At 50.4% G+C, this 21,694-nt stretch overlaps 1 protein-coding gene across 2 annotated transcripts in view; it reads right to left on the reverse strand.

Moving 5' to 3' along the window:
• Ap3d1 (adaptor-related protein complex 3, delta 1 subunit) overlaps window positions 1-21,694 on the reverse strand; it is a 56,239-nt gene that overhangs the window by 4,599 nt on the left and 29,946 nt on the right. Inside the window, exons 7-29 of one of the 2 annotated variants that reach the window (XM_013022823.1) lie at window positions 20,215-20,354; window positions 19,997-20,070; window positions 18,337-18,386; window positions 17,333-17,382; window positions 16,402-16,450; window positions 15,185-15,330; window positions 14,773-14,921; window positions 14,459-14,689; window positions 11,559-11,790; window positions 10,428-10,573; window positions 9,836-9,977; window positions 8,506-8,577; window positions 7,673-7,748; window positions 7,334-7,536; window positions 6,859-6,932; window positions 6,033-6,210; window positions 5,225-5,293; window positions 4,725-4,832; window positions 3,987-4,139; window positions 3,630-3,677; window positions 2,295-2,484; window positions 1,217-1,305; window positions 938-1,023 (exon numbers count right to left, since the gene is read on the reverse strand). In XM_013022823.1, the coding sequence (XP_012878277.1) occupies window positions 938-1,023; window positions 1,217-1,305; window positions 2,295-2,484; window positions 3,630-3,677; window positions 3,987-4,139; window positions 4,725-4,832; window positions 5,225-5,293; window positions 6,033-6,210; window positions 6,859-6,932; window positions 7,334-7,536; window positions 7,673-7,748; window positions 8,506-8,577; window positions 9,836-9,977; window positions 10,428-10,573; window positions 11,559-11,790; window positions 14,459-14,689; window positions 14,773-14,921; window positions 15,185-15,330; window positions 16,402-16,450; window positions 17,333-17,382; window positions 18,337-18,386; window positions 19,997-20,070; window positions 20,215-20,354 (2,755 nt within the window). The remainder of the gene's footprint in view (window positions 1-937; window positions 1,024-1,216; window positions 1,306-2,294; window positions 2,485-3,629; window positions 3,678-3,986; window positions 4,140-4,724; window positions 4,833-5,224; window positions 5,294-6,032; window positions 6,211-6,858; window positions 6,933-7,333; window positions 7,537-7,672; window positions 7,749-8,505; window positions 8,578-9,835; window positions 9,978-10,427; window positions 10,574-11,558; window positions 11,791-14,458; window positions 14,690-14,772; window positions 14,922-15,184; window positions 15,331-16,401; window positions 16,451-17,332; window positions 17,383-18,336; window positions 18,387-19,996; window positions 20,071-20,214; window positions 20,355-21,694) is intronic. The other variant, XM_013022822.1, reaches the window with a different exon arrangement.

Genomic DNA, 21,694 nt, shown 5'->3' on the forward strand with positions numbered 1-21,694 from the left:
AAAAAAAAAAAAAGGAGGGGGGGGGAATTAGAGGTATTCCTTAATCTATGGTAGAGTACTAGCAGTTACACACACTTTCACACACACACACACAGTGATTCACCTTTGTAAAAATATATGCTAATAAAAGTATTTAAAAAAGACACAAGAGCTGGGTGCCAGTGGCTCACACCTGTAATCCTAGCTACTCAGGAGGCTGAGATCTGAGGATCACGGTTCAAGGCCAGCCCAGGCAGGAAAGTCCGTGAGACTCCAATTAACCAACAGAAAACTAGAAGTGGTACTGTGGCTCAAGTGGTAGAGTGCTCACCTTGAGCTGAGGAGCTCAGGGACAGTGCCAAGGCCCAGAGTCCAAACCCATGACTGACCAAAAAAAAAAAAGAAAAGAAAAAGAGACAGAGACACACAAGATAGGTGTGGTGACCATGACCCAGAACTGGAGAGGCTCAAGTAGGGATCTTAAGGCCTACCTGAGCCACATATCAAGAGCCAAGATGGGCAGCCTCAGAAGGAATCAGCCCTGCAACCCCAGCCTCCAGGATTGGGGGAAGACAAGTACAGCCTGAAGTCTCAGCTCTGTGGTGCCTGAAGACAATCCCAGCAGATTCCCAGGGCCTCTGCCCTTGTGCTTGCCACACTGGAGGGCCAAAGAACTGCTTGGATTAGCCAGGCGCTAGTGGCTCACGCTTGTAATCCTACTGAAGAAGCTGAGATCTGAGGCTCACGGTTCAAAGCCAGCCCAGACAGAAAAGTCTGTGAGACTCTTATCTCCAATTAACCACTAGAAAACTGGAAGTGGCGCTATGGCTCAAGCGGTAGAGCGCTCACCTTGAACTGAAAAGTGCAGGAATAGCGCCCAAGCCCAGAGTTCAAGCCTCACGACCGACAAAAAAAAAAAAAAAAACCTGCTTGGATTAACCAAGGGGGTTGCACACACCTATAGCACGGTGTGGTGATCAGGTAGGAGCTGCAGCTGAAGAGCAGCCTGAAGTCCAGCTTCTCATGGGTGGCTCCGTTGTCATCCTGCGCGGAGGGAAGGCAGCAGCTGAGTGGAGAGCCAGGGGCTCCCCAGGCAGGTGCTCTCTTCTCCTGGGTATGCCCAACACCCACTGGGACAGGGCGAAGGAGACACAGAGCTGGTGGGGCTCTGGGTGCTGCCAGCCTGTAGAGGACATGCCAACAGGAGTCCCTTGAGAGTAGGGTTCACAGCATATACCTTAGCGATGAAGGACAGTGTGCCCTTGAGCTTCTGGGCCATGACGATGCTCTGAATGGTGAACACAAACTGGGCTTCGTTTGAGACGCCTGGTGGGGATGAGAGATAGTGGGCCTGAGATCCTGTGGGGCTCAGCTGGGGCCCCTAGGGTCTGTCCCTAGCAGTGGCTCTAGGGTCCCTCTGGGTTGGAAATCGGAGAAGTACCATGGACATGGGGCAGAAATAAAAGGAACAAAAAACTACCAATGTCCTCAAATCTGGCCTAGACCTATCCTGGCCCCACGCCACAAGTAACAACTTTTGTCACTAGACAAGGAAAGCCTACGAGTGTTATGCTAACCTGGGGACTCCATCATAACCCGCCCAAGGGTTACAATGCTCCAGATACTCAAGGACCTCAGGGCCCGTGGCCTCCAATGGCCCTCAAGAGTCAGGATCTGCTTATACATGGACAAAGGATGAAGGGGGCAAGCAGCAGGAGTTAGATGCTATCAGAAACCACTGGCCTCAAGCTGGGCACTGGTGGCTCACACCTGTAATCCTAGGAGGCTAAGATCTGAAGATCACAGTTCAAAGCCAGCCAGGGCAGGAAAGTTCATGAGATTCTTACTTCTCAATAAAATCCTTAGAAAAAGCCGGGCGCCGGTGGCTCACGCCTGTAATCCTAGCTACTCAGGAGGCTGAGATCTGAGAATCGCGGTTCAAAGCCAGCCCGGGCAGGAAACACCGTGAGACTCCTATCTCCAATAAACCAGTAGAAAACCAGAAGTGGCACTGTAGCTCAAGTGGTAGAGCGCTCGCTTTGAGCTGAAGAGCTGAGGGACAGCGCCCAGGCCCAGAGTTCAAGCCCCATGACCGACAAAAAAAAAAAAAAATCCTCAGAAAAAGCCAGAAGTGGTGCTGTGGCTCAAGTGGTAGAGCACTAGGCCTTGAGATCTGAGAGGCTCAAGGACAGAACTCAGCCCAGGCCCCGAGTTCAAGCCCCAAGACTGGGGGGGGGTGGTGGAATGGGGAAGAAACTACTGGCCTCCAGTTCACCATGCTCAGTATAAGCCACAGAAGGGGCAGGTTGGCTCACCCGGGGGCAGCTGGAAAGGCACTGGGACACCATCATGAACAGAGGAGCCCTCTGGCCGGGCCATCTTGGTGTTGAGCGAGTCCAGCACATTAAGCTCCATGTTCTTCAGGAAGCTGCTGCTCTGGTTCTCCAGGATGATGGACACAGTGACCTGGCTGTCCTTCTGCAGGCTAGCCTGGATGTCATACGTCTGCACGAGATAAGGGTGGGGTGAAGGGAAAGTGTGAACCCCAGTGACAGGCCAAAGAGTGTGAATTCACCACCAGGACCATGATAACTGCTCCTGTGCTGATTCAAAGTGATCTGCATGGGCTGGGAAGTTGGCTCAGTGGTAGAGCGCTTGCCTTGCATGCATGAGGCCCTGGGTTTGATTCCTCAGCACCACATAAGCAAAAAAAAAAAAAAAGCCGGAAGTGGCGCTGGGGCTCAAGTGGTAGAGCGCTAGCCTTGAGCTGAAGAGCTGAGGGACAGTGCCCAGGCCCAGAGTTCAGGCCCCACGACCAGACCCCCCGGACCTCCCAAAAAAAGAAAGTGATTTGCATTCAACACCTGTGAAGGCTCCTTGCCCATCCCATCCTGGATGGAAGTCTGGGTGTAGCCTGAACTCATTTTAAGTTTGGAGCTATACTAGGGTTTGAACCCAAGTTCTTGCACAAGCTAAGCAAGCACTCTAGCTATACTCACAGCCTTCATTAATTAAAATTTTGTGACAGGCCGGGCGCCAGTGGTTCACACCTGTAATCCTAGCTACTCAGGAGGCAGAGATCTGAGGATCTCGGTTCAAAGTCAGCCAGGGCAGAAAAGACCATGAGACTCTTATCTCCAATAAACCACTCAGAAAACCAGAAGTGGTACTGTGGCTCAAGAGGTAGAGTGCTAGCCTTGAGCTGAAGAGCTGAGGCCCAGAATTCAAGCCCCATGACAGACCAAAAAAAAAAAATTGTGACAGGACCTCATTATGTAATCCAGGATGGCCTAAAACTCAAGATCCTCCTGCCTGTCTCCCAAATAGTGAGGTAACAGACCAATACAGACACACTCACTCGGCTTTCCTGTCTTTTGTTGTTAAGGAAACAAAACAAAAACAAAAAAGTACTGACTCTCAGGCAGCTGTGCTGTCTGTACTGTCACAAAATCAGAAATACATCTGGTGTCTGGATTCTGCCAGGGATACCTCCCCCGAGAACAGGGCCCTGCATGTGTGCTGATACGCCTGGGCTGATGGTGGGAGCCTCTTATGTCCCCTGTAGTTGCTGCAGCCCCTTAACGTTCCCTACAACCCTTTGCTTCAACAAAAGCTAGCCCTGTCCCTGCAGGAACATACCCATCACTCACCATCTTAATGTATGAGTTCTCAGCAAGGAGGCAGTAACTGGACATGGGCTGAAGAAGAAGAAATGTATAAGGTGTGGGTGATAAGGACTTCAGGGATGTGGCAATACCCAGTGCCCAGGTACAACATGCTCCCTACGAACAAGTGGAACTACATGGTACCAGGCCCTCAAGGTGCTAGACTCTGGGCTCCCAGACCACAACATAAGGTCTGCCTCACCAATCCCTGAGGGTCCCACTATTGGTCTGCAAGAGGATGAGTTCCCAGAATCTGCAGCACTCTCCCCAAATCAAATCAAAGACCCAAAGGGCTACATGAGCAGTAGCCCTGTTGCAAGAGGGTGGCAGAAGTGTCCTCACTGGAATGGGCTCTTCCTCAGCTGCACCGTTCTCTACTGGCTCCACAGCTGTCGCCTCTTCTCGCTCAGACTGCTTCTTCTTGGTCTTCTTCTTGTCTTTGGATCTTTCCTCCTTCTCCTTCTTGTGCTTCTTCTTCTTATGCCTGGAGGATTTCTGTAATGGGGAAAAACTGGGCATCACATAGGCATGAACAGGACGAGACTGTGAGGCATGCTACTTAGAGGGACTTATACACATCTCTAAACCAGAGAAGGAGACTGGAAAGGCCCCCTAGTATGTGGCTCTAGCAAATGTCCAGAATAGGAAAATTCAGAGACCGGAAGTGGATTTGTAGGTCACAAGGGCCCAGAAAATTGCAATGGGACAGAGCTTCCTTAGGTTGATAGAATGTTCTGGACCTTCATAGGTCCTGTGCAACTAAGATTGTACTTTAAATACATTATACACTTTAAAGGGTTGAAGTTTAAAAATTATTAATGAAACTTCAATTATTAAAAAAAAAAAAGATAAACACTAAAATACCATTAACAACAGTGAACACCCTCCCCAATGAGAGCAGCTGGCTGGGCTGTACTTGTCTATAGGATTTAGGATGCCTTGGTCCTATTCCTATATGGGAATGACTCATGTGGCCACAGGATTTAGGGATGACTTCATATCCACTTAGGGTCTCCCCATAACCTCTGGGGTGACTGCAGACCCTCCCCATGACCCAGTCACCCACTCATGGTGCCTCACCCTCTCCTGGTCATGTTCCACGTCATCGTCCTCATCTTCTGGTTCCTCCCTCTTGGATCCCTCACATTCATCTTTGGGGGTGGTGACAGCATGTACACCAATCTCTTCCTGCAGGGAGCCAGGAAAGGAAAGCTGGGGCTCACGGGGATCCTAGGGTGCTGGGAGAGCTCATGGCTTAAGACAGAAGAAGAGGTATTTGGGCGGCCTCTCTGCCAGTCCTATTCCCATCTGACACACCCTCCACCTCCAAATGACCTGGAGCCTGTAGAAAGTGGCCCTACCCAAGTGTTGGCCATGGGTAGGAAGGCATGGGGCCTGGCTGAGGACTATATGCATCAGGCTTCATGCTTTCTCTGTTGCTAATACTTCATCTATGGCTCCAGCTTGTACCCAGGGTGAGAAGGGAGCAGCATTCCCCCTACTTGCTCCTGCAGAAAGTGCCCAGTCAAGAGCTTTGAGGACATACTGGGGCCAGCACAAGCCACCCACCAGGTGCTTACTGTGGATGGTGCAGGGACGGTAGTGGCAGGTGGTGGGGTGGTAGACAGCCAGAAGTCTAAGTCCTCACCCTGCAGCCATGGAAAAATGACTTTTAGTCAAAGCAGAAAGAGTCCAGGGCAGGAGGTGAATGGGGAAGGTAAGGTGAAGGGCATGGCTGCCTACTGGCTCCCTCACCCCTTTCTATGCAAGTGCCTGGGCACTGTTCCTAAGTATTTTTTGATCAACGCTAGTACTCTACCACAGCTTCACTTTTTGGTGGCTAACTGGAGGGTGAGAGTCTTACAGATTTTCCTGCCTGAGCTGGCTTTGAAGTGCAATCTTCTTATCTCAGCCTCTTAAGTAGCCAGGATTATAGGTATAAGCCACTGGTGCCTGGCTATGACTTTTCCCATTAGGCCTCAGAGTGACTGCACTGCATAACCTCTGAACCAAGTGGCAGGGACAACATCCAGTCCTGGCTACTGTACTAAAGGGATGTCCATAGATCTTCCAACCATCAAATGCCAGCAACAGCCAAAATATGGCTGCACAAGGCTGATGTAGGTATGTGCCATTCAAGTAGTTTTCTCAAAAAAAAAAAAAAAAACCCTTTCTGGATAGAGGTGTGGCTAGGGAGTAAAAAGCTTCTTTGTGGCTCTGAAACCCCCACCAAATACTGTGGGATACCAGGGTATTTGCTGGAGTCCTGCTCTGGGTCTCTATCCTCATTATCCCCAACCTGAGTCAACAAGAGACCAGCTGTATTATACTAAGAAGCACGAGACAAAAGGCTGAGAGCCATGCCCTGCCTGACCCAGCACAGCAAACCTTCTTCTTTTCTTTTTTCTTTTCTTTGTCTCTTTCTTTTTCTTTGTGTTTCTTCTCTTTCTTCTTGGGTTTCTTGCTCTTCTTTTCTGCCACTAGAACATCCTCTTTTTCTGGGGACTTGGAGGTCTCAGCATCTCTGTGTTTCTGGATAGGCAGCTTCTCACTATCAGCTAAGGGCCTTAGGAGAGGAAAGAGACTTGGGGTCACTATGCACAGCCATGGCCCTGCTGTCACGACTGCCTGGCCCTTGTGCATTTACAAGGTTCCTATATGCTCTAAGAGGTAAAAGGTCACAGGAGCTCAGAACATACCCCTCCGGCTTGAGCATCCCAGAACACCCAGAAATAGTCCAAAGTTGATTATGGCCTATGAGGGTATTTCTGCTCAAGTCTCTGATGGTCATTCATTTTTTTTTTTTTTTTGTCAGTCGTGGGGCTTGAACTCTGGGCCTGGGCGCTGTCCCTCAGCTCTTCAGCTCAAGGCTAGAGCTCTACCACTTGAGCTACAGCACCACTTCTGGTTTTCTGGTGGTTTATATGAGATAAGAGTCTCACGGACTTTCCTGCCCAGGCTGGTTTTGAACCGCGATCCTCGGATCTCAGCCTTCTAAGTAGCTAGGATTACAGGCGTGAGCCACCAGTGCCCGGCTCATATGTTTCTTAATCCAGGCCTAGGAACTCCTCAGTACTTCTGGAAGACCTGAGTTCTCCAATGGCACAAGGCCACTGGCCACCAATCATGTCCACATGTAGCCCTAGTCCAGTACATAGCCCATCTGTCTGTGGATTCTGCAGGACACCAGAATTCCTGCCCACCTTTTACTTACTTATCCAGATCAATGTCCAGAGCCCTGTAGGGGTCGTTGGGGTCTTTGTCGTCCTCATCACTGGGCAGAGCATTCTGAGGAGACAGAGGAACTCAGGGTCTAGTTAACCAGCAACCACCAGGTTTTAAAGAAATCTCTGGTTTCCCTCTGTCAAATGACAGAACTGCATGGGAGGTCAATGCATGACTCTGCCTGGGAGGATGTCACTCAGTGTCACACATACCAAGACTGCTAGATTAGACATGGGGGGGGGAGGGGAAGAGGTGTCTGTTCACAGTAAGCCAGCCCCCTTTCTTTCTGCTCTGTGAGATGCCAATACAGGCCTGCTCACTGGCTAGGGAAGGCAGCAAGGCTCAAATGTCCCTATTCACTGGGGTAATGTAGGCAAGACCATCTCTACCAGGGCCAACAGCCCAACCCACACAGGGATCTGGGAACTTCTCCCCCATTTATATAACTAGGTTGCAGAGCTGACCTCAGGCATCTCCTCGGTGACAATGTCCACCTGCTGGGCAGGGGCAATGTCCTCGTCACTCTCCGTAGGCAATGAGCTATGGCGGCGGTGCTTGCCCTTCTTCTCCTTCTCTTTCTTCTTCCTCTTCTTTTTGTCCTTCTCCAGCCTCTGCCGGTGCCTGCGTTCCTCCTCCAACTTTACATACTGGTCTGACATGGGCATTCCTGTGGGGCAGGATGCTCAACCAAAGCCTGCAGGTAGCCCTCACAGGGAGCAATGCACAGGGAACTGGGTGGGGTAGGTACAGGGGTTGGATACAGCCCATGTGCCACATGCCACCTGAAGCCAGCAGGTACTTACCTGGAACTTTCAGAGGTACAGAGAGGTCAATCTGTACCACAGGAATGTGTTCCACACCTGGCGCATCTTGGTACCTCTAGAAGAGCAATTCCAGGGCAATACAGCACCCGAAGGGGCTATGTGCACATAGGGGACAAGCCTTGGGGACATGGATGCACCAGCATGAGCACATCCCTGATGCCCTGGGGAGTAAGGGTCTTGCTTGTTGCCCATGGACAAATGAACACAGCTCATCTCTGCGTTATGTTTTGTAAAGACAGGGAAATTCTGTCACTGGAATGAAATGATACAAAACTACTGCAGAAGAACAAGTAACCTTTTTGTAACTTTGAGTAACTTTTTGTTGAAGTAACACTGGCTTAACACCAGAGCAAGGCAACCCCACATCTTTCAGGGTGACAAGAAGCCTCCTTTGGTTCATCACAATTACCTGTGGTCCCTAACTATACTCCATCTGCCCACAAAGCTGAAAACTCCAGAGACCTGATGGGCTAGAAAGTGCAGAATGGCTAGGACACCTGCCTGTGTGAGGCCGGTGCTTCTTGGGACAGCTGGGTGGATGTTGTGCCTGAAAGGGATGGGTGCTACCCAGACAGGACATTTGAGCAGTGGGGAAGTCCCCCCCACTGTAGGCTCTCTATCTAGGTGGAGGCACCATCTCAGCTTGGACCTGGCATGGCTCTCATCAGCAATGCCAAGACCCTGTGGCCTCTCTGCTGAGTGGTCCATGAGGACAGCATGTCACTCTTTCTTGGATGGGCAGAAAGAGCATGTTGCTGGGGTCAGGGGAGGCTAGATGGTACCAGCTCAAGGACAAGAGGAGACTATCTCACCTTCTGCGGAGATGGAGAGCTCTTAATGTAGAAAGGATTGTTGGCTTGCTCCAACTTCCGGGCCTCGCGACGCTACAAGGATAGGACCTGATGTGAACCCATGTGTAACAATATGGGGTGCCAGGCCACCATCCAACAGTTCCCCAAGACTCAGATGGGGAGGGGAGGGTCTGGTTATTTTTACAGCTGGGCTTTTACTAACAAGGAAACCAAGGCCTACATGGGGAAAAGCAGATGTCAAGTGAAAGAAGTGCTGATGCTGGGCGCTGGTGGCTCAGGCCTGCAATCCTAGCTATTCAGGAGACTGAGCTCTGAGGATTGTGGTTCAAAGTCAGCTGGGACAGAAAACTCCATGAAACTCTTATCTCCAATTAACCAACAGGAAACTGGAAGTGGAGCTCAAGGTGGTAGTGTGCTAGCCTTGAGCAAAAGAGCTCAGGGACAGCTCCCAGGTCCTGAGTTTCAAGCCCCATAACAAAATAAAGAAAAGCTGGGCGCTGGTGGCTCACACCTGTAATCCTAGCTACTCAGTAGGCTGAGATCTGAGGATCAAAGCTAGCCTGGGCAGGAAACTCCATGAGACTCTTATCTCCAATAAACTACTAAAAAACAGGAAATGGTGCTATGGCTCAAGCAGTAGAGCGCTTGCCTTGAGCTGAAGAGCGCACAGATAGGGCCCAAGCCCAGAGTTCAAGCCCCATGACCGACAAAAAAAAAACAAAAACAAAAGAAAGAAAGAAACAAGTACTGATGTCCAGGGATGATGATGATGCCCCAACTCAGGAACAGTTCCGAAAGTACAGGAGAAGTGCCTCCTACCCAGAGGAGCCAAGAGAGGGCCTTGGGTCTATCCATCCTGAACCAGGGATCCTACTCATCAACTCTTGCTCTAGATGGCTCAACATGAGGGTATCTCTTCTGGGTCCCCACTTGCAGGGCCAAGTAGAGGGGGCTTGTGAGAGGTGCTGCTCCTTTCTTCTAACAAGGACAAGTGGGGGGACCAAAAGTTTCAGCAGAAAAGAATCCAGGGGTCAGGTGATGGGGATACACGGTGGGATTCAAGCTCTTCCTCTTGTCTTTGAGCTACCTTGTGCTATTTAGTACCAAACTTAGACTGAGGTGACAGCACCCATGGACCTCTGTGTGGCAGGTAGCTCTAACCCAACTGTCAAATATCCCCAGTGCTTCCAAGAGGACAGCAGGACAGACACTCCTGTCGGCCTACACTACTCCTATAGTGCTAGCTAGTAGGAACCTGTGCTCTGCCATGAGGCCCAGTCTTAAAGGATCCAGGTGAGGGGAAGGGAATGAGGTTATGGTGGCCACTCACCCGGGCCAGCTCCTCCTCATCCACCTCAGGCTGCCGATGCCGGACATGCCTCTGCTCCTCGTCATGGAAGATGGCCTTGGGTTTCTCATCCTCAGACTCACTGTCTGAGGGTGGCTCATTGATCCAAGCATCCAGGTCCAGGCTGCACCAAACAAGGTCATGTCAGCTGGCCTGCCCTACCATAATTGCAGACTATCCTGACTGGGGACATTTCTACCCCCTTAAGAATACATGGAGATGTGGGAAGACTGATGGCTGGTGAGGACACAGCAGGGTCATATGCAGCTCTAGTGACCCTGGAGACTGGTGCTAACTATGTGTTCTGGAAACCCAAGGAAGATCAAGCCACTCCCCAGAGGTCTGGGGTAAGGAGGAAGGGCAGCACCAGGTCCTGTGTGGCTCTATGTAATTGCCTGAGGACCTGATCCATGGGGCTATCCCCTTACCATCCTGATTCTTTCTGGCTGATATCAGGTCCCAGGATGTAGTCAGACACCCACCCCTGAACCACCCCAGTCTCTTCCCAGCATTGGGGATGGCAATATCCAGTTATGGCCACACATTCTTAGCCCTGGGCTCTCTGGGTCCTTACCCTTCAGGAACTGGGACTTTCTTCTGGGCCTTGGGGGCCACTGGGTTCAGCTCCCCAGCAAAGAGAGCACTCACTTCCTCTGCCACAGGCACACCTTTGGCCTGCAGCTTCTGGACATGCTTGACCAGCTGCAAGATGCAGGATGCCTAGGGGACAGGTATTCATAGACAGATGCTCAATCTGAGGCCACTTAGTCACCCAGGGGGCTTAGGGGCCAGGTCTCTGGGCCTGCTCTATCTGGCCACTCCATGTGAAGGCCATATACCCACCCATGTCCACAGTTATTTCTAATATTCCATAAAGAATGATCATGACAAGAAGGAGCTTAGGGGGCTGGGTAGGTGGCTCAGCAGTAGAGTCCTTGCCTCGAATGCATGAGGCCTTGGGTTTGATTCCTCAGAACCACATAAACAGAAAAGATGGAAGTGGCACTTTGGCTCAAGTAGTAGAGCACTAGCCTTGAGCTGACGAGCTCAGGGTCAGTGCCCAGGTCTAGAGTTCAAGCCCCACCACTGACCACCCCCCCAAAAAAATAAAAGAAGAAGAAGGAGCTTAGCTCCGCAAGTGCAAATATCCCACACCAGATCTGTACCAAGCCAGCAGGGCTGCCTTGTGGAGGCTGCCTCTGGATACTTGGCTCCCTACTGGCTCAGCAGGAACATGCAGGACTAACAGACCCAGCTCCTCAGAGTGCAGGGATCACAGGCAGCAAACTGTACATAGCTGCCTTTTATGCATCTCTGGGTTCAACCAACCACACACCTACTTCTTTCTGGAGGCAAAGGGACCTCTGTATGTGGACTGATTCATTAAGAACCCATAGCACCCTCAGAGGAGAAACCAGGAGAAATCAGGCTACTGGGCCCTCAACTTCCTGCTGTACACAGCTGACAGGAAGGAAGGCCCCACCTCCTAGATCCTGAATCTACGTATGAGGCTGCCTCTTAGGTCCATCACCCCCAAGCTAACAGACTGAAGTACCAGCTGGAGCACAGGTTGTAACACAAGTATTTTACCAACCCACTTTGGGAAAGGGACAAAAAGCCCTGTAACTGGCTGATGCTAGGGTCATAGCCTTAGAAATTGGCCAAGCTCTTCCAGAGTTAGGTTTTCCATATACAGGTTCCTTACCCGCTCCTGGACCTCCAAGTCTGCACTTTGCACAAATTGGGGCAGCCGCTCCACCATGAGCTGGGTCACCTCCTGGGCTGCCTCGGCCTCTGCTGCCTGTTCCTGCTGCTGCAGGATGGATGCGTACAACTTGACCACATTCTGCACGTACACTGCCTGGATGTGGCCAGGCAGGGTGGTGACTTTGGGGCGTAGCATGGCTTCAAGGGTTTGATGGGGCTCCTGAAGGTGCCTGGGGGACAACGGCCACATGAGACAGCTGTGTACACCTGCCCACAGAACCTTGCAAGCAGGCAGGGATAGGGAAAGAGAGCCCAGGGCTTCTTACCCAATGGGCAACCTTGGGGAGCTCTTGTTCCCTAAGCAAGTGCCAGGGCTGAGGGGTGGGATGGGGAAGGTCAGGAACCATAATGGCATGTAAGGGGACACAGCTGAAAAAACAACAACAAAGGTGTAACAATCATAGCCTAGGTACCAGAAGTGGGGATAAGGGAGCCTGGGGAAAGACCTGGCAATTACAGAGCACAGAAGATCTGTCTGGCATGATTCAATGTCATGTGATTTTTTGTTTTTTCTTTTCTGTGACCAAAAATTGTTCATTGTTAGCCAGGTACCAGCAGCTCACACCTGTAATCCTAGCTACTCAGGAGCTTGAGATCTGAGGATCATGGTTCAAAGGCAGCCGGGGCAGGAAAGTCTGAGACTCTTATCTCCAATAAATCACTCAGAAAACTGGAAGTCCTACTGTGCTCAATAGCAGGGTGCTAGCCTTGAGCTGAAGAACTGAGGGACAGCGCCCAGGCCCAGAGTTCAAGCCCCACGACTGACCAAAAAGAAAAAAAAAGAAAAGGAAAAAAAAGATCACTGTTAAATTTCTCCTGGCAAGATAATGGCAGCTGGGCATCACTGGCTCACACTTGTAATCCTAACTATTCAGAGGATTGAGATCCAGAGGATTGTGATTTGAAGCCAGCCTGAGCAGCGAAGCCTGCTATACTCATCTCCAAAACAATTATCAAAAAAGGATGGGCTGGTTGGGTGCTGGTGGCTCATGCCTATAATCCTAGCTACTCAGGAGGCTGAGATCTGAGGATCACGGTTGGAAGCCAGTCCAGGCAGGAAAGTCTGTAAGATTCTTAAACCACTCAAAAGGCCTTAAGTAATGCTACAACTTAAGTGGTAGAACACTAGCCTTGAGCACAAAGAAGTTCAGAGACAGCACCTAGGCCCTGAGTTCAAGCCCCAGGACTGGAAGAATAAAAAACAAACAGAAAAACACTACAAAGAGTTCCAGTCCAGACCAAGCAAGCTGAATGAATGTGAGCTCCTAAGCTGAAATCTCAGTAACAGGAGGAGGAAAAACAAAACAAACCTATAAGCAAATGAAACTAACAGCAGAAGCAGCACACATCTGTAGTTCAGCTAGGCCCCTTGGAGTTCCAGAGGTAAGGTGCCTACACTTGACTCCTGGTGGGTCCATCAAAGCAGACACTGAACTGATGTGGGGAACAGGATAGGAAAGTCAGGGGTGGTGAAGACAGGATATGGAGCCTGGCCTATGCTGCTTTCCAGAAATTAGGTATCTAGATTTGTGTGTGGTAACTCCTAAGTTTAAGATGTAACAATAGGGCTGGGAAGGTGGCTCAGTGGTAGAGCGCTTGCCTTGCATGCCTGAGGCCCTAGGTTTGATTGCTCAGCACCACATAAGCAAAAAGAAAAAAGCCGGAAATGGCGCTGTGGCTCAAGTGGTAGAGCAACTAGCCTTGAGCTGAAGAGCTGAGGGACAGCGCCCAGGCCCAGAGTTCAGGCCCACTACCGGACCCCCCCCCCCAAAAAAAAAAGAAAGATGTAAGAATAAATTCACTGTTTTTGTGTTTGTGTGTTGGTATTGGCGCTTAGACTCAGGGCCTCTCACTTTTGCTTAGCTTTTTCAAGAATGGCATTCTATCACTTAAGCCACAGTTCCACTTCTGGTTGTTTACTGGCTAGCTAGCTAGATAATAGTCTCACAGACTTTCCTGCCTGGGCTGGCTTCAAATTGGGATCTTCAGATCACAGCCTCCTAAGTGGCTAGGATTAAAAGTGTGAGCCAGCGGCTTACACTTTTCTTTTTTTCTTTTTATTGCTGATCCTGGGGCTTAAACTCGGGGCCTGGACACTGCCCCTTAGCTCCTTTTGCTTAAGGCTAGCATCCTACCACTTGAGGCACTTCTGGACTTTTTTATTTGGTATTGAGGAATCAAACCCAGGGCTTCATGCATGCTAGGCCACCACTCTACCACTAAGCCACATTCCCAGCCCCATACTTCAACAAGGTCAATGATCTAAGTTTACACCTTGGTCAATACCTGTCACCTGACCTCTAGGGCCAGTTTGTATTCTCAGAGAAGGTTATGTTTCCCATGAGGCAGGGGCACTACTTTCAGGACCATGTGGTCCATGTACCTGTCCTACCTGGAACCTGGTATGAGACCTTGGGCTCCTAGCAGGACCTGGTAGGAGACGGGATGGTATCAGTGCCTCACCAGCACAGCCTGCTGTCATGAGAAGCCTCATTTCAACAAGCCATCCTGGAGCTGGCTATATGGAGAAGTTTCTCTGTCGCCCACAGGAAGGTGAGGTTAGACCTAAGGAGGGGCTGCAACTTGCTCATCTGGGGAGAGCTCCCGGCAAAGCCAACTATGAGGGTCCTACACTCTCTAAGTGACTCTATGCTTAAGTCAGAGGAAACAGTAGACAGCAAAGTCAGATCCGTGGAGGGAGGCAAGTGGTCATTAGAACAATACCTGTCCAGGAAGCTAGTATGCTTCAGACTATGAGGGACCCTGGACATGTCCCTGGGTCCTCTTCTCTTACCCTTGGCATACCAGGTTGCCATCACTGGGTCCCATGCCACTTACTCTGAAAACTCCCCACAGATCCAGGCAGCTGCATAGAGCACCTCGCAGATTCCATTGCGTTGTGTGCTGCTGGTCACCAGATGGGCGCTGTCAAGCAGTGAGGACATCTGGGACACAGCGAACCTGCGAATGGCCTTCACGCGGATGGCCACATCCAGCATCTGGGCAGCAATGAGGTGGCCATGGCGAGTGCCCTCCAGCCGTGTCAGCTCTACCAGGATGCTGATGTACCTGCAGGCAAGGAGACTGTGAGAGGCACCAATGTATACTACAACACCAGCCCACCCCTAAGCAAAGGCCAATGGGGAACAGACCACTCAAAGTTGGTGATATACTGGTAGTTGGACTGGCTACATATATCAATGATCTTGGTGAGCAGCTCATCACGGTAGGTGGTACCCTCAGCCTTGTCCACGTGGGTCATTAGCTTCTTCACAATCTCCATCAAGTTCTTCTTAGATACCTGAGGAGGCAGTCCTTGTTGAGCAGCATTTTCACAAGTCCATACACAAAAGGTCATGTCCCCACAAGGGCAGAGGCCACAGGTGGAACCTCACCCACATGTAGGTGCACCTGCCCTCACCTCTGCCCTCTAATCAAAATCCACAGGCCCTAGATGGGCCAATTCCCATGTGCGTGTACCCTCTGCTGACCCCAGAAACTAATGGCATTGAGACCACACATATGAAGTACAAAGAACAGAGCTGTGGCAGGTAAGACACACACCATGCCATAGAGCAAGTCGAGGGCCCGAAGGCGGATGGATTCATCCTTGTCATCTAAGCACTGTAGGATCAGGTCCTTGTGTGACTGCACAGACTTTGGGTGCGTCTTCAGGATCTTGGACATGGCCAGCAGCCCCAGATACTTCACTGTAGGGAGATCAAGCAGCAATCAGCATGGAACAGAGAAGTGTTGCTAGCATGAAGTAGAGTGGGTGGGTGGGGGTCTACCACTTTTAACTGTCCTGTGGGCCTGAGAACCTGAGCATAGATGGGAGGGTCTCCTGGCTTGCACATGGCAAGTAATTGTGGGCCCAATACAGAGTCTTATGTCCCTAGGGCTTACCAGTCCCCACCTTGTCAGCCCACATTTTGATTCTGCAGAAAAGATGGTAGCCAAACCTGAAGGCATTCAGGCAAGAACAGTTATCTACACCAAGAGCTACAAAGAGTTTTAGGCTCAGGAACCTGAAGCTGTTCTATGATGGGGTTTTACTGAGAAAGGCTATGCTGCCCATCCACAGATTGTGGATCAGCCACATGGGATTTTGAGAAACCATGCAGGCATAAGCAGTTGTGTTCCACAAGGCAGGAGACACACTCTTCATGAGCCCTTTTGGGCTCTAAGCAGAATGACTGAGCCCTGCTGGGTTCAGGAACTCACCAAACCCCTCCCTTCAAATCGGTCATTTGAAACTTCACCTGGTGCCAGATGGATGGTACCAGTCTAGATCCTTCACTAGAACAATCCACAGAAAAGGCAAAGGCACAGCTCTATAAGCAAACCAGTCGTGCAGCTGTGTGCCTTCCTGAAAACCAAGGATTCGTGTGCTAGTCACATGTTTAACTGGAACCAGACCTTTGGCAGTGGCCTTGGTGTGGCTCTGCCCATCTGCTACCATCTTTTTATATGTCTTTGTTTCACTTGATGCAGCCCTTCGATGTTTCCTTAGAATGGGGCTGCTAAAGTAACTTCCCCATGAATAAAAGTCTACAGCTCAGCCCAGGAAGTCATGAGAAAACCTGGCTGAGACACAAGGATTGCCCACTGTGTATGGATGTGCGAGGAGGAGATTTGCTTCTGAAGTTAGTGTTAGACTTTTTGTGCTGTCTGTGCAGGAGGACCTCTAGCATCTATAACACTCTATCCTATCCTTTTTGTTCTGATGCTCTAGAGCTGAAAGTACCCACAGGCTTTTGACAGAGGGGGGAATGACTTACAGTTCTGATCGGAGTCTTCTATCAATATCCTCAGCTTCTGAACACAAAGCTGAGAAGAGGAAAACCACCTGGTTACACTTTCCAAAAGTAAGAGTGAACTCAGCTGATGCTGTCCCTGGCCCATCACCCCCATCTGCCCCCAACTACACAACCCTATGCAGAGAGAGGCCATAGCAACATGGGTGCCATGGGTCTGGGAACAAGGAGGACTGGTGACTGGGGCCACAGGAGAGCAGTGGGTCAACAAATGCCAGTGAGAAGACTGGACAGCAAGTCCAACAAACCTCCACTATAGGCCATGTGCAGGACCCATGAGGGGCAAGTGGAGGTGCACTGGTCCAGCGGCTCCCTCTGGAGAGAGCTACCACACAGGGACTTTTTTTTACAAGTGCTGTACAATTAAAATAAACTTGGCTCTGACCATCGCAATGGTCCCAAGGCTAGCTCCTGAGCTATACTCCACAGTGGAGGAAGCACTGCACAAGGGCCAGCAACAGGTGCAACTCATGGACAGAGATGCTGTCCTTACACAGAGAAGAGACAGACATGAGGCTGCTGTGGGGATGGAGCTGTAAGGAGCTCAGCTTGCTGAGCTGACTGGGAAGAGCCCTGGTCACCAGGGGCAGTGCAGTCAGCATTAGCACCAGATCAAGACCCACATGGTATATTCACTCCCTCAGTGCTTCATGTCCCCCACAGGTGCAGAGAATCTGAGTTGGGGCCAGGGCACATGCCCTGCACAGGACAGCAGTGTGGTGAGAATGGAGTGGATAGTGGAACTGGACAGTGTTAAGGTGAGCTTGGAGGAGGGAAGAGGTTCAAGCAGAATGCTCAGCCCATGGAGAAGCACAGATGGCTTGGCCTGGCAGTCCTGTAGGACCTCCAGCCCACTGCAGACTCCATGCAGGTCCTGGTCGGTCTTGGGACACACCTGGATGCTGGCGCTGTGGTTGGGCATGCCGGAGGACAGCGAGATGAGCACTGGAACGGACGGTCCCAGATCAGCCACCTGAGCCACACACCTGACTCCCACATGCATGTGGCATCACCCCTGCCCAGGGAACTGACTCAAGAGGCAATGCCACCAGGCTGGAAACTGTTCAGCCTAATTGTTTTCCTGTGTCCAGAAGGTGGCTGCCCTGGCCCTCAAGACGTCTGGAGACCTGGCCTAGGGGCTCTACCTTCCCTGGGAGAAGAGGCTCCAGGGCCTAAACTGCTGTTACAAATGATATAGAGGGGCCACATTTCCCTCAAAACATTAGTTTCTGTGAGCTCCTGAGGAACAGCTCATTGCTGGGGATGTAATGTGTCCTGTGTGACTCCCAGGGAGAGGATTCTAGATGCCTAGTCTCCCCAGCTTCCATTTGCTGTAAAGAGCAGCTTTGAGAATGGCCCTGAGATGAGTCCTGCCTGAACTTCCAGATCTGCATGACCACCTTCCAATGCTGCCAGATTAGGTCCCAGGGGGTGAGAAAGTTCAATCATTTAGGCCAAGGGCTGATTCAAGCCACAAGTGTGTCAGGGCCCAACACTTAATTACATAGTGGCAAAGTCACACAAATTCTCAGCTGTGCTTTAACTGAGAGAAAACCAGTCTGTGGGAGGGGCCTGAAGAAATTGGTAACAGTAGGGTGCTAACCACCAGGAAAGGAGAGTGCTGGGCTGCTCGACTCTGGCTCCAGGTAGATGGGAAACCTTTTACATTTGCAAAGAAACACAGGATGGTATTAGGCTGTGACTATATCATGAGGGGCAATAGGAAGTTTGAAGAGGGGCGGGCCATCTGACTCCAGGGGAGGACACAAAGGCCTGGACAGCTCCATCCCTTCCCCAGCTCCTCACTTCCCCAGCTCCATAACCCTTATCATCCAGCCTGGTGGCCTCTCACTAACACAGCCACCCGCCTGGCAGGAGCTGTGTTCAGTCTGGGCTCACCTGCAATCACGGTGTTTACACATTCGTAGAGAAGGGACATAGCAGATGTGCTGGAAAAAGGAAGGAAAGCAGTATTTGAGGACCCAAGCCCAACAGCTGCATCAGATGCTCTTAGAGGCTCATGGAGAAAGCATCACTGTTGCCCCTCTCCAAGCCTGGCCACATAGTGAGTCCAAGACTAACTTGTCTTCTAGGGGAGAGAGAGCACAATAGACCCTCCTTATCTGACATCAGCCTGCCCTCCTTTCTCACTCCATGGCACAGCCTGCCTTCCTTTTTCCTTGGGTGGCAGGGGCCATGCCAGGACCCTGGCTCCTCCCACATCTTGTCCACAGGCTCTTGAACTTCCGCTTACATCCCCAGACACCTATCCTAGGTCTTCTACCATTTGCTCCATAGCATCAGCATGGCTACTTTGCATCATTCTTTGTCCAAAGGACAAAAAAGACCTGACACTGGTGGCTCACACTTGTAATCCTAGCTACTCAGGAGGCTGAGATCTGAAGATTGCAGTTCAAAGCCAGCCCAGGCAAGAAAGTCTGTGACACTCTAATCTCCAATAAACTACCAGAAAACCAGAAGTGGTGCTGTGGCTCAAGTGATAAGAGTGTTTGTCTTGAGCTGAAGGGCTGAGGGACAATGCCCAGGCCCAGAATTCAAGCCCCATGACAAAAAAAAAAAAAAGTATCTTCTTTCTAATAACCAAAGAAAGATACTCTGAGAGGTTCCAGGACTCAATTCTCAGCCTTTTCAACATCCTCAACATCTCCAGCAGCCTAGAACCCCATGTGACTGAAACTTCTAGAAAGAACAGGAGGACATTGCCAGCATAACAGCCATGACTTTGACAACTAGAATAGACCCAGGAAGAGGCATGGGTGAGCCTGCCCCACCGTGACATCCTCGTGGGGTGAGATTCCTACCCCAAGTCACTGAACCCCAAAAGAAGGCTGAAGGACAAGAATGCCCACCAGGCTGGCTCACACCTGTAATCCTAGCTACTCAGGTGGCTGAGATCTGAGAATCACAGTTTGAAGCCAGCCTGGGCAGGCAAGTCTGTGAGACTCATCTCCAATTAACCACCAGAAAGCTGGAAGTGGCACTGTGACTTAAAATGGTAGAGCACCAGCCTTAGGTAAAAAAGCTCAGGGACAGCACCCAGGCCCCCTTCTTTCCCTCTCTCTCCCTACCCCCCCCCCCCATGAATGTCCACAAGTAGTAGATGCCCATGAGTGGTAGATGTCTACCAGTGGTAGTTCAGTGCCACAGTCTTGGGACCCCAGGGCTACCTGGCAGTGTTCTCTGAGGGCTGCAGCCTCTCCAAAAATTTGGCAATTTGTTTAAAGCCAAACCTGCTCACACCTGGACACAGCTTCCCCCAACTCTTGTCAAATGCCCAATCAATATGAGTGTTGCCAGCAGCCTCCCTTTCACTGCTGCTTTTAGAAGGTGAATTCCAAGGAATAAAACCTCTGCCCCCATGGTGCTGCTCAGTACCTGTGTCAAAATTAAACAGGGATTGCCTTCTCTTTTAGTAGGAATCTGGCTCAGTGACTCTGTGACATTCTCAAGGATAGGAAGGGGATGGGAAATGGAGATGGGATTTCATCTTCAAGGCATCATTGCCCAGAGGTGGCTGAGCAATTGAAAAACAACCTACCTGTGAATCAGGTTGGTGAGAGGCTCAATCAGCTTCTTCCCCAGCCTGGGCTCCAGAGGGGTCAGGGCACCGAACTGCAGGGATAGTAGGGTAAGGACCGGGCCAAATCCCAGTACCACCAAAAAGCAGGGGAAGAGTATAGTCACTGCCTGCAGCAGGTACCACATAGGTAGGACCATGTCTCACAGGGAAGGGTAGCAGCACAGGGTAGTACTTGCCAATTTGATGATTTTGATGAGGACCCAGTTGTTAGTGGATGATGTCATCAGCTTGAAGAAGAGTGGAGCTAGGGACAAGTAGTTCTTGGGGTTGCGTCTGGCCAGCTCACAAATGACATTGACAGCTGCTGACTGGACCCCTGAAGATCAAGAGTGGGACATCCACATCAATGAAACAAACGTCCACACAAACAAGGGGCAAGGTATCAATACTAGGTATCCTAGTTGACAAAAAAAAACCAGAAAATGATGAAAATGGTGCTGTGGCTCAAGTGATAGAGCACTAGCCTTGAGCAAAAAGCTTAGGGACAGTGCCCAGGCCCTGAGTTCAAGCCCCAGGACTGGCAACACCAACAACAACAAAAAAACTAACACAACTGTGTACAAGTAAGCATACACATACTTCTAGCTCTGTCTGCCAAGTGGCCCAGAACTGATGATACTGAAACCCCTCAGGTCCTAGTCTCAAATATTATTTACCAACAAAGGAACCAGGGCTACTGTGAGAAATAGATTCCTCCTAATAAAGTGAGCACCAGTATCTCATACCTTAATTTCAGCCAATCAGGAAAGTAGCTGGGAGGCTGACCTGGAGGATCGTGGTTTAAAGCCAATTTGGACAGAAAAGCCATTGAGACTCTGTCTCCAATTAACTAGCAAAATGCCAGTCTGGAGGTATGGCTCAAGTGTAAAAAACCAGCTGACACAAGCTTGTCAGCAAGAAAGATGACCAAGCTGAGTGCCAGTGGCTCAGGCCTGTAATCCTAGCTACTCAGAAGGCTGAGATTTGAGGATCTCAGTTCAAAGCCAGCCTGGGCAGCAAAGTCAGTGAGACTCATCTCCAATTAAGCACCAGAATGGTGCTGTGCCTCAAGTGGTAGAGTGCTAACGTTGAGCTGAAGAGCTGAAGGACAGTGCCAAGGCCCAGAGTTCAAGCCCATGACCAAGGAGGAAAAAAGAGAGAGAGAGAAGAAAAAAAAGAATGCTGACCAATAGGCACAAGGTCCTGAGTTCAAGTCTTAGTTTTGGCACACAAAAAATTTTAATTTAAAATCGAAAGGAGGTATTCTTTAGGAACCCACACAAAGGGGCGGCCCTCAGCCAATGTTTAACAAGTTGGGCACAAACACTATACAGATCATGGCCCACAGAATGGAGATATATTTAGAGTCCATGGTGATTCAAATAAGAGAAGAAATGAGGAAAGGAAAAGGGTTCCTAGCTATTATTGGAGATAGAGCAGAGAACAGAAGAGTACCACTTTCATATCCAGCTAGTGCTAATCACCAGGGTCATCACATTTGTTAAATTTTTTTTTTGGGGTCCGGTCGTGGGGCTTGAACTCTGGGCCTGGGCGCTGTCCCTCAGCTCTGCAGCTCAAGGCAAGCGCTCTACCACTTGAGCCACAGCGCCACTTCCGGCTTTTTTTTTCTTTTTGCTTATGTGGTGCTGGGGAATCGAACCCAGGGCCTCATGCATG

This window comes from Dipodomys ordii, unplaced genomic scaffold, assembly GCF_000151885.1.
Source record: "Dipodomys ordii isolate 6190 unplaced genomic scaffold, Dord_2.0 Scaffold64, whole genome shotgun sequence".
Classification (NCBI taxonomy): domain Eukaryota; kingdom Metazoa; phylum Chordata; class Mammalia; order Rodentia; family Heteromyidae; genus Dipodomys; species Dipodomys ordii.